General features: G+C 45.0%; 1 protein-coding gene across 1 annotated transcript in view; it reads left to right on the forward strand.

The window, feature by feature from the left end:
- Window positions 1-9,575, forward strand: part of LOC134396146 (zinc finger protein ZFP2-like) — an 11,765-nt gene extending 2,190 nt beyond the window's left edge. Inside the window, exons 3-6 of the mRNA XM_063122534.1 lie at window positions 927-1,053; window positions 3,434-3,556; window positions 5,358-5,456; window positions 7,886-9,575. Of these exons, the coding sequence (XP_062978604.1) occupies window positions 927-1,053; window positions 3,434-3,556; window positions 5,358-5,456; window positions 7,886-9,069 (1,533 nt within the window). The 3' untranslated portion in view covers window positions 9,070-9,575. The remainder of the gene's footprint in view (window positions 1-926; window positions 1,054-3,433; window positions 3,557-5,357; window positions 5,457-7,885) is intronic.
- Window positions 9,576-16,418: the final 6,843 nt, after the last annotated feature.

Genomic DNA, 16,418 nt, shown 5'->3' on the forward strand with positions numbered 1-16,418 from the left:
TAATAATCACTTTATAGCAAAAAGTATGTATTATTGCTCGTGTTCCCCAGAACTGTGGTGACCAGAACTGTATACAGTATTGTAAGTCTGGTCGCACCATAGATTTGTAAAAAGGCAGTATGATATTGGCAGTTTGATTCTCAATTCCCTTCCTAGTTAGACCTAATATGGAGTTTGCCTTTTCTTTTCTTTTTTTTTAGCCACACACCAGTGTGTGGCAGGAACTCAAGAGGCTGCTTGATATAGATATGCAAGTCCTTCAGAGTGCTGCACGGGGCCCATGTTCCCCCGTGTCCCTAGGACTACCAGCCTCTTTTTGTAAAGATGGGATGCCATATCTACGCTGGTTGACTATTCCTAAATACAGGAGAGCATTTTCATTAGCCAGACTTAATGTCCTTCCCTCCAAACTTCTGGAGGGCAGATTTAATAAAATTCCAGTGCTCAACAGATGCTGCCCCTGCAACAATAGTGAAGTGGAAACTGTATCTCATGTTTTACTGTTTTGTAGATTTTATCTAGGGGCTAGAAACGATCTTCTAAACCCTATTTTACAATCTTATCCTGGTCACCCAACTGAATTCTTAACGTCTCTTTTACTTTGTAATATAGAGAAATCAGTCACTGAGCAAGTGGCCAAGTTTTTGAACTTGGCCATTTCTTTTAGATCTTCTATGATCGCCTGATTTTTAATAGTTGATGGTATGTTCATAGAATCATAGAATAGCAGAGTTGGAAGGGGCCTACAAGGCCATCGAGTCCAACCCCCTGCTCAATGCAGGAATCCACCCTAAAGCATCCCTGACAGATGGTTGTCCAGCTGCAGTTTGCTTGTATGTAAAAATTTTATTTGCTGGAATGGTCTATTGACCGCAATAAACTGTTGTTGTTGTCAAGGGGCAATGTTTTATTTTTCCTGTTTCCAGGGACTGATGGACCTTAAAACGGTAACTGCATCTTTACACATAGTTGAGCGAACTCCGAGTCGGCCTGGCCAAGAGACCATGTTCTGGCAAGTCCTGCAGAAGGATGGTGGGAGAGTGCAGCCTGTAGGTAAGTGTCTCTTCCACTGAGGTCCAGTCAACAACAGCAGATCTAGCAGACGTTCTATGAATTTGAAAGAGTGGATAGAAAGATCGACAGAAAGAGAGGACCTCTTTAAAATCATAAATATGTGTATGATAGTAACATAAGGAGAGCCCTGCTGGATCAGACCAAGGGTCCACCTAGTCCACCATTCTGTTCACACAGTGGCCAACCAGCTGCCCCAATGGGAAACCCACAAGCAGGACAGCACCCTCCTGCCCATATTGCCCAGCAAGTGGTATGCCTAGGCAAACTGCCTCTGATACCGGAGGTAGCATTGAGTTATCAGGACTAGTAGCCATTGGGCCTGTTCAGACAACACGCTAAGCCATGGTTAAGCTACTAACCCTTTTGCAGCAAATGATTAGTGAGTGTGTTTAAGCTGTGGTTATGTAGCCACCGTGGTTAGGACTGGTTCACCCGACACGCTAACTCATGGCTTGCACAACGTGCTAAGCTACAATGTTTAGCTCAAAATGCTTAATCCCTGTGGCTTAGCATATTGTCTGAACAGGGTCAAAGACAGCCTTCTCTTCTATGGATTTATCTATTCCCCTTTTAAAGCCATCCAAATTGGCGGTCATCTCTACGTCTTGCGGTTTCACGAGAAAATGCCATACATGGGTTTTGAATGAGATTGGTAAAATGCCCACAGGTGCAATGTTATGCATGTTTAGACAGAAAAAGGTCCTACAATGTTATGCATGCTTGGACAGAAAAAAGTTCTACAATGCTATGCATGTTTAGACAGAAAAAGGTCCTACAATGCTATGCATGTTTAGACAGAAAAAGGTCCTACAATGCTATGCATGTTTAGACAGAAAAAAGCCCTACAATGCTATGCATGTTTAGACAGAAAAAGGTCCTACAATTCTATGCATGTTTAGACAGAAAAAGGTCCTACAATGCTATGCATGTTTAGACAGAAAAAAGTCCTACAATGTTAGGCATGTTTAGACAGAAAAATGTCCTACAATGTTAGGCATGTTTAGACAGAAAAATGTCCTACAATGTTAGGCATGTTTAGACAGAAAAAAGTCCTACAATGCTATGCATGCTTGGACAGAAAAAAGTTCTACAATGCTATGCATGTTTAGACAGAAAAAGGTCCTACAATGCTATGCATGTTTAGACAGAAAAAGGTCCTACAATGCTATGCATGTTTAGACAGAAAAAAGTCCTACAATGTTATGCATGTTTAGACAGAAAAAAGTCCTACAATGCTATGCATGTTTAGACAGAAAAAGGTCCTACAATGCTATGCATGTTTAGACAGAAAAAAGCCCTACAATGCTATGCATGTTTAGACAGAAAAAGGTCCTACAATGCTATGCATGTTTAGACAGAAAAAGGTCCTACAATGCTATGCATGTTTAGACAGAAAAAAGTCCTACAATGTTAGGCATGTTTAGACAGAAAAATGTCCTACAATGTTAGGCATGTTTAGACAGAAAAATGTCCTACAATGTTAGGCATGTTTAGACAGAAAAAAGTCCTACAATGCTATGCATGTTTAGACAGAAAAAAGTCCTACAATGCTATGCATGTTTAGACAGAAAAAGGTCCTACAATGCTATGCATGTTTAGACAGAAAAAAGCCCTACAATGCTATGCATGTTTAGACAGAAAAAGGTCCTACAATGGTATGCATGTTTAGACAGAAAAAGGTCCTACAATGCTATGCATGTTTAGACAGAAAAAGGTCCTACAATGCTATGCATGTTTAGACAGAAAAAAGTCCTACAACGTTAGGCATGTTTAGACAGAAAAATGTCCTACAATGTTAGGCATGTTTAGACAGAAAAAAGTCCTACAACTCCCAAAATTCCCCAGCCGGCATTGTGCCCTAAAGCTGTTTTAACTTATTGGTTTAACTGTAGGATATTGTGTCAGGGAGAAGGGAGGCTGAATAAAAAGTTCCTCTGGTCTGGGGACAAGTCTTCAATGAATTCCATATCCTCCCCACACCCACACCCTGAAACTATCAGATGGAGACTAAGTTGTTACTATAATTTCTTACATTTCTATACTGCCCCGTAGCTGAAGTTCCCTAGGCGGTTTACAAAAGTTAAGTTATCCCAAACAGTCACATTTGCTTGATTTTTGCAAACGGTCAAATTCCCCTTGCCCTGGAGCAGAATCCATCTTAGAATGGCACAAAATATTGACTTTCCATTTTTCAGCACAGAGACCTTGGATGGAAGCAGGGGCGGTGGAGGGGAGGAGAGATGGATGCAACAGAGGAAGAGGGAATGGAGCAGAAGGGAAAACCAGCAGGAAGGGTATCGGAAGAGTCTACAACGGACTTGAGTGATCACGGGCAAAATTCCTCTCCGTGTCTCTACAGGTGACGGAAAGGGGGGTCAGCTGAAGGTGGAGAATACTCAGTGTGGGGGAAACAAGCCTGAGGAAATTTCCGGGACGCTGCCGGAGAGGAGCCAAAGGAATGTGCCAGTGATGGAAGAAAGAGGTGAGTCCAGGAGAAGGAGCCTCTAAAACAGCCTTCCTCAACCTGGGCTGCTCCAGATGTGTTGGACTACAACTCCCAGAATGCCCCAGCCAGCATTCTGGGAGATGCAGTCCAACACATCTGGAGCGCCCCAGGTTGAGGAAGGCTGCTCTAAAAGTTCAGAATTAATGAGTTTGCAGAAGGTCTTGGCACAAAACACACACACACACACGCACAAGCAGGGGAAAGGCCATGTTTTCCGAATATAGTAGACAGCACCACTACAGTTCAAGTTTTGAAGCATATTGGAGATAACATTACAAAGCTCCCACCATGGGGGAAACTTTCCAGCAGAAATTATCATTTCCCCTCCCACCATAGCAACCTGGATTTATATGTGTGTGTGTGTGTGTGTGTGTGTGTGTGTGTGTGTGTGTGTGTTATGGTGCGGAAACCTTTGGTCTTCCAGAACACAATTCCCAGGGTTTTCAGTCTCTTGAGTTGTCTACTTCTCCAGGAAACCAGAGTGCAAAACATGATCAATAGGGTAGGAGGATGTAGGTTTGGTCTTCAGTGTCCCATTTTGAAAACAAGACAAAAACATTATTACATTTATATCCTGCCCTTTTTCCTCTTACAAGAAACTCAAGGCTTACATGGTCCGTTTTATCCTCACAACAACCACCCTGTGAGGTGGGTTGGGCTGAGAGGCAGTGACTGGCCCAAAGACACCCATTGAGCTTCCATGGCTGAGTGGGGACTAGAACCCAGGTCTCCCAACTCCCATTCCCACACTATAACCAGTATTTATTTATTATTTATTTATTACATTTACATCCCGCCTTTTTTTCCTCCAAGGAACCCAAGGCGGCATACATAATCCTCCTCCTCCTCTCCATGTTATCCTCACAACAACAACCCTGTGAGGTGGGTTGGGCTGAGAAGCAGTGACTGGCCCAAAGTCACCCAGCGGGTTTCCATGGCCGAGTGGGGGCTAGAACCCGGATCGCCCGACTCCCAGCCAAACACTCTAGCCACTACGCCATACTGGCTCCTTATAGTTCCTTCTCTCCATGATTAGCTGAAGCAGATTTTAATAAAATAACCATATTTGTCGTGATTTTTGTAATTTGGGCAAGCCAGAAAATCCACCTGTTTCAGCAGCAGAACCCCGCACAGATGTAAGAAGAGGAGCAATGTGTTCTTAGAGACAAAGGAAGTCTTACAACACCCAACACCCCTCGAGCCAACCATGCTGGCTAGGGCATGCTGGGTGTTTATTTTATTATTTATTTATTTATTACATTTATATAGCGCCCCATAGCCGAAGCTCTCTGGGCGATTTACAGAGGTTAAAAACTGAACATTAAAAACTATACAAAATTTAAAACCATAAAAAATATAAAAACAACAGTATCCATTTAAACAACAACAGTTCTGGGGTCCATTAAAAAACCAGCAACTTAGCATATGTTGTTAAATGCCTGGGAGAAGGGAAAAGTCTTCACCTGGCGCCGAAAAGATAACCACATTGGCACCAGGTGAGCCTCGTCGGGGAGATCATTCCATAATTGGGGGGCCACCACTGAAAAGGCCCTCTCCTTTGTTGACATCCTCCAAGCTTCCCTCGGAGTTGGCACTCAGAGGAGGACCTTAGATGTTGAGCACAGTGTTGTAGGATCTTTTTTCTGTCTAAACATGCATAGGATTGAGCCCTGGAAAGGAGGGTCTGCAGGAGAGAAGGCCAGCAACGAGGAGAATGTTGAAGTCTAAGAAAGAGGTATCTAGAATACCAGAACCATATTTCTTTTTGTCTCTCCAGGTAACAAGGAGAAAAGAGAGTCAGAGGAAATGCATGAGTCGTTAGCACAAATGTATCAGTGGGATTTTCCCGAGACATCTGAAATTCATAAGCAGAGACGTGAGTCCAAAGAGCATAGGGAGAAATTGCTACCAAAGGCAAAGAAAGAAAGCAATCTTTGCAAACTGCCCAGAAAATGGCTATGGGTCGGTATATAAATGCAATAAATAATAAAATAATAATAAATAATGGGCAAAACCTCTCCGGTGCTCACAGCAGCATGGAAACCATGGTTCTCCATATCTGGGAGAAAAAATACAATTACAAGTCAGGTGTTGTTGTGATTCACATTGAAGAGAACCCAATTTCATGTCTTGCATGCAGGAAAGACATCAAGGCAAAACATTGCCTTGATAAACCTGGGAATGTTTGTATAAGAGAGGAATAATGAGCTGGTTCACATGACACGAAGTCTCGTCATGGATTATTTAACCTTGATAAGTTGTGGCGCATGCCAGACACCATTTTGAATATGCAGCCGCTGATTGGGGGTTGCTGTGTTGTCCAAACCTGGCCATAGTGACGGTCAAATCCTTGCTGTAGGTTATGTGGGGGTTGTTTAACCCTCACTTAACCTCTGATGGCTGGTTAATCAGGGATACAACAATCCCTGATTGGGGGGGTTCAAATTGCTCCGAGTTCATGCCACAGCTTACTGGGGCTTAAATACCCTACAATGAGCCTCAGTGTGTAGAGCGAACAGGGTCATTATGTACTTTGAAGAGAGAGGGAATTTTGCATTGGAAGGACGATTTTATTAGATTTCACAATAGCCACACAGAAAATAAAATTTCTGAACGTCTTGAGGATAGGAAAAGCTTCAGGCATACACAAACTTTAAAGAAACATCAGAACATTCATTCAGGTAAGAAACAGCATGAAGGTTCTACATATGAGAAAAGCTTCAGTGGTAGGACAGAATTAATAAAACGTCAACGAATTCACACTTGGGAGAAGCTGTGTGAGTGTTCTGCATGTGGGAAAAACTTCATTGGAAGAGCTGACTTAACAGGACACGAGAGAATTCACACGGGAGAGAAACCATACATATGCTCTCAATGTGGGAAAAGGTTTAGACAGAAAATACATTTTATTGGTCATCGGAGAATCTATACGGGAGAGAAACCATTCCGGTGCACTGAATTATTATTATTATTATTATTAATTAATTTATTTATATAGCACCATCAATGTACATGGTGCTGTACAGAGTAAAACAGTAAATAGCAAGACCCTGCCGCATAGGCTTACAATCTAATAAAATCATAGTATTATTATTATTATTATTTATTTATATAGCACCATCGATGTACATGGTGCTGTACAGACCACACAGTAAATAGCAAGACCCTGCCGCATAGGCTTACAATCTAATAAAGTTGTAGTAAACAATAAGGAGGGGAAGAGAATGCAAACAGGCACAGGGTAGGGTAAAACTAACAGTATAAAGTCCGAACAACATCAAGTTTTAAAAGCTTTAGGAAAAAGAAAAGTTTTTAGCTGAGCTTTAAAAGCTGCGATTGAACTTGTAGTTCTCAAATGTTCTGGAAGAGCGGGGAAAACACACTTGTCGGACATTCATAAGTTTTCTGTCTTCTGAGGTTGGGAAGGATGGCTTAAACATTGGACCTTAAGAATATAAGAATATAAGAAGAGCCCTGCTGGATCAGACGAAGGGTCCATTTAGGCCAGCGTTGTTCACACAGTGGCCAAACAACTGCCCAAGGGAAACCCACAAGCAGGATTTGAGTGCCACAGCCCTCCTGCCCATGTTCCCCAGCAACTGGTATACCTACTGCCTCTGATCGTGGAGGTAGCCCATAGCCATCAGGACTAGTAGCCACTGATAGCCTTCTCCTTCGTGAATTTGTCTTCGCCCACCTTTAAAGCCATCCAAATTGGTGGCCATCTTGTGGTGGGGAACTTCATAGCTGACTGAAGAGAACTGAAGGCCGTTGCTTTTCGTAAGCAAGATCCTAGAGCAAGTGGTGTCCTGCCAACCCCAGGAAGTCCTGGAGGACACCAGATTATTTAGTTCCTTTCCAATATGGTTGTGGGCCTGAGTTCAGGACAGAAAACAGCCTGGTTGCCCTGGTGGGCAGACATGGGGGATGTGAGGATGGACAAGGTTCATGGGAGCCCCTGTTGTTACCTCTGGACCAGGATATCACAGAATAGTAGAGTTGGAAGGGGACTACAAGGCCATCGAGTCCAACCACCTGCTCAATGCAGGAATCCACCCTAAAGCATCCCTGACAGATGGTTGTCCAGCTGCCTCTTGCAGAACTCTTTACCTCCTCCACAGTCCAGCAGCAGCAGAATAAATTAGGCAGAAACTGGAGGGTGTGTGTGGAAAGATACGCACTTTGGATTCTTTTGCATCATTTGTACAAGTTTAGACACACCCTCAACTGGTGAGGGAGGGGAGGTAGCAATAGGAGACCGCAGTCTCCAGAGCACGACCGAAATTCTTCTCTCTGTCTTCACAGGTGATGCGAAGAGAAGTCTGATCAAGACAGAGAGCTCTCAGCAGGGAGAAATGGGGCCAGAGGAATCACACGGCACATTTGCAGAAATTCCCAAAAGGAACATCCTTGCGGCAGCTGAAACCCACAGACAGGGAAGCGAGGCCCCGTGGCAACAAGACGAGAACCCAGTGAAGGAAGAGGAGGAACCCAGTGAGCTCGCAGAAGATATCGCAGCTTCTATTTGCCTAACGGCCACAGCGCCCCAGAGAGAAGAAATGCCCTTAGTTTCCAAGTATGGGAGGAGGTACCACTACAGGTCAGAACTTCTTATGATGCATACCGGAGAAGATCACCATGAATCTGGGGAAAGTTTCCAGAAAAAAACGTACCTTGAGAAACACGAGAGTCCCAAGACAGGTGAGAAAGAAAATGAAGTCTCAGAGTTCATGAGAAGGGATGATGCGTCTGGACATCAGAGTAACCACGCAGGAAAGAAACTGTATGACTCCGAAGGGAGACCGTATGTCTGTTTTTCCTGTGGAAAATGCTTCTCTAAAAGTGAAGCTTTAACCAATCACCAGAGAATTCATACTGGAGTGAAGCCATACAAATGTTCTCAGTGCGGGAAATGCTTCAGACAAAGGGCCCATTTGAAGGAGCATGAGCGAATTCATACTGGAGTGAAACCGTACAAATGTTCTCAGTGTGGGAAAAGCTTCAATTGGAGAGAAAGCTTGATGAGACATCAGAGAATCCACACTGGAGAGAAACCCTACGAATGTTCTCAATGTGGGAAATGCTTCAGGCAGAGACAGCATTTGATTGGCCATCAGAGAATCCATTCTTCCTGTGGAAAATACTTCCCTAAAAGTAAAGCTTTAACCAATCATCAGAGAATTCATCCTGGAGTGAAACTGTACAAATGTTCTCAGTGTGGGAAATGCTTCAGTGACAGAGCACAGTTGAAGAAACATGAGAGAATTCATACGGGAGAGAAGCCATTTGAATGTCTTGAATGCAGGAAAAGCTTTAGTCGGAGTGGGAGTTTGTTGAGACATCAGAAAATACATACCGGAGAGAAACCATTCCAGTGCCCAGAGTGTGGGAAGAGGTTTTTTCGGAGAGATAAATTGATCGGGCATCAGAGAACTCACCGAGGACAGTGGCCTTATGAAATGCCTAAGTGTGGGAAGAGTTTCACTTAGACTATTTTTCTGAGTATCAAAGCATCCATTAACAACATTGACATCATTTCTGCTCTCCTATCAGATACCTTTTTTTTTTTTTTAACATAGAGGCAGTTCTAAGCAGCAAGTAAGGAAAGGTGAGTCAACACCTAATCCTCATCAAAGTGGTTCGAGTATCACAGATGCTACATTTTCTGCCCCAGTTTAGATTCTGGATAAGTAAACTGAGTGACCAGGATGAATCTCTCGGGGGCTGGATTTGACCCAGGGCCCTTTGGGTGCTGACCCCTTTTCCTGAATTCTACACAAACAGCTTCTGAAACCATTTTCATTTTTTGTTAGCAAGACGTAGACTGGCTTTGGCTGTGATCCTAATATTTAATGGGATTGAATTTTGTGGCATTTGCTTCTGTATAGACTTGTTTGGGAAAACCATTGTATTTTAATTTATTACATTTCTATACCGCCCAATGTAAACCGCCTCGCTGGGCGGTTTACAAAAATTAAAAACCTTAAAAATACAATATTGCACATAATATATATAAAAAATACGTACAGACAACGCCCGCATACCTAAAGAATTTTAACAATCAACAATAAGAAATCCCAGGACCCGATTAAAACTCTTATCATGTGCTGCCAATGCCTGAGAACAGAGGCATGTCTTAACCTGGCGCCAAAGATGATACTATTGGCCTCGCTGGGGAGATGGTTCTGTAATCAAGGGGCCACCACGGAGAAGGCCCTCTCTTTTGTTGCCACTTAGGAGAAGGCACCTGGAGGAGAGCCTTAGATGATGACCATATTATAAAGGTAGATTCATACTGGGAGTGTTTTGGGAGGGCATTGAAACCTTTCAATAGGGGAGAGGCCCGTTGCTGCCTCTCAGAATAGCAAGACCCAGGGGCATAGCTCTGTATGTACAATATACATACGTCTAGAAGAAGAAGGACCGAGGGGACAGGAGCAGGCCGAGGAAACATCGGGGCCTGCTCCTGTTGGACTCTTCCCCCACCCCCACAGGACAAACTGCCATCTTGGCCCTGTGGGGAAGAAGAAGGACCGAGGGGCCAGGAGCAGGCCGAGGAAACATCGGAGCCTGCTCCTGTTGGACTCTTCCCCCACCCCCACAGGACAAACTGCCATCTTGGCCCTGTGGGGAAGAAGAAGGACCGAGGGGACAGGAGCAGGCCGAGGAAACATCGGAGCCTGCTCCTGTTGGACTCTTCCCCCACCCCCACAGGACAAACTGCCATCTTGGCCCTGTGGGGAAGAAGAAGGACCGAGGGGCCAGGAGCAGGCCGAGGAAACATCGGAGCCTGCTCCTGTTGGACTCTTCCCCCACCCCCACAGGACAAACTGCCATCTTGGCCCTGTGGGGAAGAAGAAGGACCGAGGGGACAGGAGCAGGCCGAGGAAACATCGGAGCCTGCTCCTGTTGGACTCTTCCCCCACCCCCACAGGACAAACTGCCATCTTGGCCCTGTGGGGAAGAAGAAGGACCGAGGGGACAGGAGCAGGCCGAGGAAACATCGGGGCCTGCTCCAGTTGGACTCCCCTCCTTCGGGAGCAGGACAATCCCATCAGCCCTTTTCCCAGTCCACTTAATTTCTCTCTCTCTTTACCTCTTCCCTCCTGAAGTCCTTTTCCTTGTGTGTCATGTCTTTATTAGACTGTAAACCTGAGGGCAGGGACTGTCTTTTTTTCTAAGTGTAAGCCGCTCCGAGAGCCTTTTTTGGCTGAGGAGCGGGGTATAAATATGATAAATAAATAAAATAAAATAAATAAATACAATTGTAGTCACCCCATCTCAGAAAGGATATCATGGATCTGGAAAAGATGCGAAGAAAAGGACAATCAAAACAACCAGCATCCCCCCTACTATGATAAGTTGAAACATTAGAGGCTTTTAGTTTTGAGAAAAGACGATTAGAGATTTATGTGGAGAAAGTAAACAACTTTTTTTCTCTTCTTGGTCTCGTAATGTTAGGCCATGGATTGGGCAATTTGTGGCCCTCCAGATGTTTTGGCCTACAATTCCCATCAACAGCCACCTTTGGCCACTCTGGCTACGGCTGATGGGAGTTGTAGGCCAAAACATCTGCAGGGCCACAAGTCGCTGACCTCCAGTCTAGGCCATGACTGGTGGGAGATTCAAAACAGAGAGAAAGAAGAACTTCCTTCACACAAGGCATAGTTAAGCTATTAGATTTGCTGGCCACTGGCTTAGATGGCTTTAAGGGGGGATTGGCCAAATTCATGGAGGACAGTTCTACAAAAAGCAGGGCAGGAACATATGGATGCCCTGAGTTAGGGGATGGCTTTAATTACAAAAACACATAAAAGAATCCCTGTGGTTCATATTGTTAGTCTTCAGTGTTCTACCAAAAAAACCTTCAGTAGCTTGTTACAGATCAGAGAATCTAAAGGGTGAAGTACCTACAATGGCTTGTCACAGATCAGAGAATCCAAAGGCTGAAGAACCTACAGTGGCTTGTTACAGATCAGAGAATCCAAAGGGCGAAGAACCTACAATGGCTTATCCAAAATCAGAGAATCCAAAGGGTAAAAAAAAGCTTATCAGTGCCATGAAGATGTCATTTTTACTCTGCAAGAATATCAGGTATTATCAAAGGCAGAGCAGCTGACACATAGGAAGAAATGAGAGCTTTGTCCACGGTCAAACAGAATGAGAATAAATGCATCTCTGAATCTATCCACTTTCTCCACACTGTTGCTAATTGTATAAAACTATGGATTAAATCCAACATACTTCCTATTTCATCATTTAGCTGCCCACTTCTGTACCTTTTCCAGTTCTGTGACAGCCTTTCTGCAACTAAAACTTGTCCATCCTGAGTGGTGTCTTGGCTGATTCTCTGATGCCAATAGCTCTTTCCTGTTTGCCTATAGTACATCCATCTACATCAGGTGTCCTCAAGTTCTTTTGGACTACAACTCCCAAAATCCCTGACCATTGGCCTTGAATTGGCCAGCCCATTAGAGGGATCCGTACATGCCGCAGATAATAAGAAGACAAGTAAATAACGTGAAATAAATCAAAGGAAAACAAAGGAAGACCGGCGTGGTGTAGTGGGAATGGAACTTTGGGGAATCTGGGTTCTTGTCCCCACTTGGCCATGAAGCTCACATGGGTGACTTTAGGCCAGTCACTGATTCTCCACCTAACCTATCTTACGGATTTGTAGTGAGGATAAAATGCAGGACTATGTAAGCCACTTTGGGTTCCTTGCAAGAGAAAAAAAGTGGGATATAAATATAACCTATATTAGGGTGATCATATGAAAAGGACAGGGCTCCTGTATCTTTAACAGTTGTATTGAAAAGGAAATTTCAGCAAGTGTCATTTGTATGTATTAAAAAGAACCAGTATACTCCTTTCCAAAAGAAAGTGTATCGTGATACTGGTGAATATCCTCTGGAAATGTGTAAGAGGATGCTGAATTTGTATTTGTTTTTTGTAAAAAAACAAAAACCTCTAGTAAAGCAATAGAAACCTTTCCCGTTGTATAACTTGGAAGAATTATTTTTACTAATCGTCTCAAGGCCTGAGTTTTTTTTTTAAGTTCTGGCATCTTCCCCGCTTTCCTTTCAGATGCTTAGTTCTCTGTTTATACTTCCAGTTTCATTGCAAAATTAAGATTGAAATTCTACACGGATCATTTTCCTTTCCTGCGTTTCCACTACTGTAGGGTGACCCTATGAAAAGGAGGACAGGGCTCCTGTATCTTTAACAGTTGCATAGAAAAGGGAATTTCAGCAGGTCTTATTTGTAGGCATGCAGCATCTGGTGAAATTCCCTCTTCATCACCACAGTTAAAGCTGCAGGAGCTATGCTAGAGTGCCCAGATTTAAAAGACGGCAGGGCACCTGCAGCTTTAACTGTTGTGATGAAGAGGGCATTTCACCAGGTGCTGCATGCCTACAAAGGACACCTGCTGGAATTTCCTTTTCAATACAACTGTTAAAGATATTGGGGCCCTGTCCTCCTTTGCATAGGGTCACCCTAACCTATATAAAACCGTAAGGCAAGGCGTGTCGTGCTAGAGGTTCTGAGCTATGAGAAGGCAGTTGTGTTGCCAAGCAACAGGCTGGCCCATCCATGGAACTTACCTGAGAGGAGTCCAGAGAGGTGGCTGGGCCTGTGTGTGCAGAGGCCTCAGGTAAGTCCTGCGGGTTGGCGGCCAGGTGAGCAGCGGGGGCGGGGAGCCCAATAGACTCCCAGTGGGTCTCGTGCCTTGCTTTTTCAGGCACCCGTGGAAAAGCCAGGAAAGTATGATACTGAGCAATAAAGTACTAGTGCCCAGACGGTCTGCGGAAGCTAAGAACTTTGAATTGCTAGGCAACAGGATATATAAACACACCTGGGATTGGGGAGCCTAGAGAAGGGGCCGGGTGGCTTGTCTGTGCGCACGGAGGCCTCACATAAGTCATATGGTTTGGCTGGCAGGCAGGCAGGCAAGCAGGGTGGGGGGGAGTGGTTGCGAAGGGGGGGGGTGAATCAAATGGACTCCCAGTTGGCCTCACACCCGGCTTTTCTAGGCACCCACAGAAAAGCTGGAAAAGTATGAAACATCAATAAAATACTAGCACGCAGGTGGTCCATGTGAGTCAAGCTAATAATAAGAAGATGATGATGATGATGATGAAAAGGAAGAAGCAGGCACAAAATCCCACTCCAATTTTCACCGTACTCCTCTCCTTTAATGGAGTCGGAAGCACTACACATCAGTTCAGAAAGGGTGATTCATACGTTTTACTGGCTCCTGCACCTTTAATGGCAGCTCCAGCCTGCTGATGTTAGCATGTGAGAAAGCTTATCTCCAAGTCCAGAAAACCTTCACCTGGCGATTGCTACAGATCAAGGTGCTGTTTACAAACACATCAGCCAGGCTTTTTAGCCACTCGAGGAATTAATACAGTCTCTGGATCCTTGGTATAAAGTCTCTAATAAGAACTGTGATAAGTACTGCTACTGCCTCGTGGTTGCTGGCATTTTTACGAAGACTGCTGAACTAGATGGATCTTGAACGAATCTAGTGAGCCAATTGTTATGTCCTTGAGCAAACTTCTTTTTTACATAGAATCTCAGAACATTGATGAGTTATGCTTTAAATCTTAATAAATCCTAAGTATACGCTTTGGTTTCGTATGTTTAACATACATCGATGATCCATGAGATTCTGGAAAAATTAAATCGCCCTGGCATGACGGAAGGAATTAGGCTTTTAAGGGTGCAATCCTATGCATGTTTAACCAGAAAAAAAACTCCCAGCATGGCTGACTGGGGCATGCTGGGAGATGTAGGCCTTTTTTCTGTCTGATATATAGGACTGCACCCTAAGAAAGCTAATAACTATGTGAGGAGGTGGTTGGGGGACTTTTCAGAAGTGGTGCTGTTTGGGAGAGAAGGGTTAGCTCTCTGAGACCCACCTCCAAAAGCCAGACACAGGCACCCAGGGCAGGCTTTTTAAAAAGCTTTTATTAGCACTTGATTACTGCATGCCTGGAGTGGGGACAAGGAAGGGAATAAGAACGAGAAAAAAGGGGAAAGAAAGTCTAGGTAGTTCATTTAAAATTAGCTCACAGATCATTTACAAAAGAAGGACTTAATTCCGTGAGGCTCAAAAGGGGCAGCCAACCTGGTTCCCTCTAGACATTTTCAACTACAAATCCCATCAGCCCCAGCTAGCAAGGTCAATGGTCAGGTATTCTGGGAGTTGTAGTCCAAAACATCTGGCGGACACCAGCTCACCAATCCCCTGAATTACACAGCCCTGAACCTATGCATGTTTACTCAGAAGAAAAGACCCAGTGAGGCTTTTTACTGGAGGCCCAGCCTTCCCCAAAGCATGGCTGGCTTGAGGGGATGCTGAGAGTTGTAGTCCAAAACATCTGGAGGGCCCCAGGTTGCCTACTGCCCCTGAGTTATTTAGTCCAATCTTAAGTAAGTAGGGTGACCATATGAAAAGGAGGACAGGGCTCCTGTATCTTTAATAGTTGTATTGAAAGGGAGTTGTATTTCACCAGGTTCCCCATATTTACAAATGACACCTGCTGAAATTCCCTTTTCTGTGCAGCTGTTAAAGATACAGGAGCCCTGTCCTCCTCTTCATATGGTCACCGTCACCCTAAAGTAGGGTGACAATATGAAAAGGAGGACAGGGCTCCTGTATCTTTAACAGTTGTATTGAAAAGGAAATTTCAGCAGGTGTCATTTGTATATATGGAAAACCTGGTGAAATTTCCTCTTCATCACCACAGTTAAAGCTGCAGGTACACTGCCCTCTTTTAAATCTGGTCACTCGAGTATAGCTCCTGCAGCTTTAACTGTGGTGATGAAGAGGAAATTTCACCAGGTGTGACATGCAAACAAATGACACCTGCTGAAATTCCCTTTTCTATGCAACTGTTAAAGACACAGGAGCCCTGTCCTCTTTTTCATAGGGTCACCCTACCCTAAAGTAAGAAAACCTCTGGACTCAGTGAGGCTTTTTACTCGAGGCCCAACATTCCCTTAAGCACAGCTGGATTGGGGTGGACGATGGGAGTTGCAATCCAACACATCCGGAGAGAGCACCAGGTAGAGGAAGGCGGGCCCGTCCGTGAGCGGCTCTTGGCTGGGCTTTGCCTCCGGGCGTGTGCGGGGAGGTGGAGCCGGCAGAGGGCGGTCGCGTGTGGAGGAGCCTCGTCGGCCTCTGCAGCTCCGCCATTACTCCCGCGACGGAGCAGCAGCGGAGGAGGAGGAAAAGGAAAGAGAAAAGGCCGGGTGGTGGGTGAGATCCGGGGCCCAGCCTCCCGCCGCCCCACTTCCAGCCAGCCTTCAGGGAGAGGACCCCCAGCGCCCTGGGGTGGCGGCCCTCCGGACTTGACCCACTCCGGTCGGCCCTGCAAAAGTGAGTTGAATGGCTTCGGGGGGGGGTGATGGTGTGGGGTGTGCGCGTCTTCCCCCCCCCCCCATCTCCCTTCCTTCCATGTTTGCTTTATTACCGTCAGCCGAGCTTCAGTGAAGCCTGCCCGGGGAACAAAGTGAACTAGGGTGGACTCCAGTGGGGCGCAAAGGAGCCAAAGCGATGCCAGTGAAGTTGTATTCCTGGGCGGGTCTTGCCGTGCTTTTAGCAGCAAATATGGGATGTTGGTGATGATAATAATAATGAACCGCTTAGAGCTGTTATTATAAACGAGGCGTGCCAGTATTGCTAATAACTAAAATCAATCCATCCTGCTGTTGGGGGTGAGTTTTTTTGTGTGTGCAAAGGAAGCTTCTCTTCACGGCGCGGCGTGTAAGCCGCTTCCCCACTTGGAAGGAGGAGGTGGAGGAAACCAACCCGCCCTGCTCCTTTTGA

This window comes from Elgaria multicarinata, chromosome 3 (assembly GCF_023053635.1).
Source record: "Elgaria multicarinata webbii isolate HBS135686 ecotype San Diego chromosome 3, rElgMul1.1.pri, whole genome shotgun sequence".
Taxonomy (NCBI): Eukaryota; Metazoa; Chordata; class Lepidosauria; order Squamata; family Anguidae; genus Elgaria; species Elgaria multicarinata.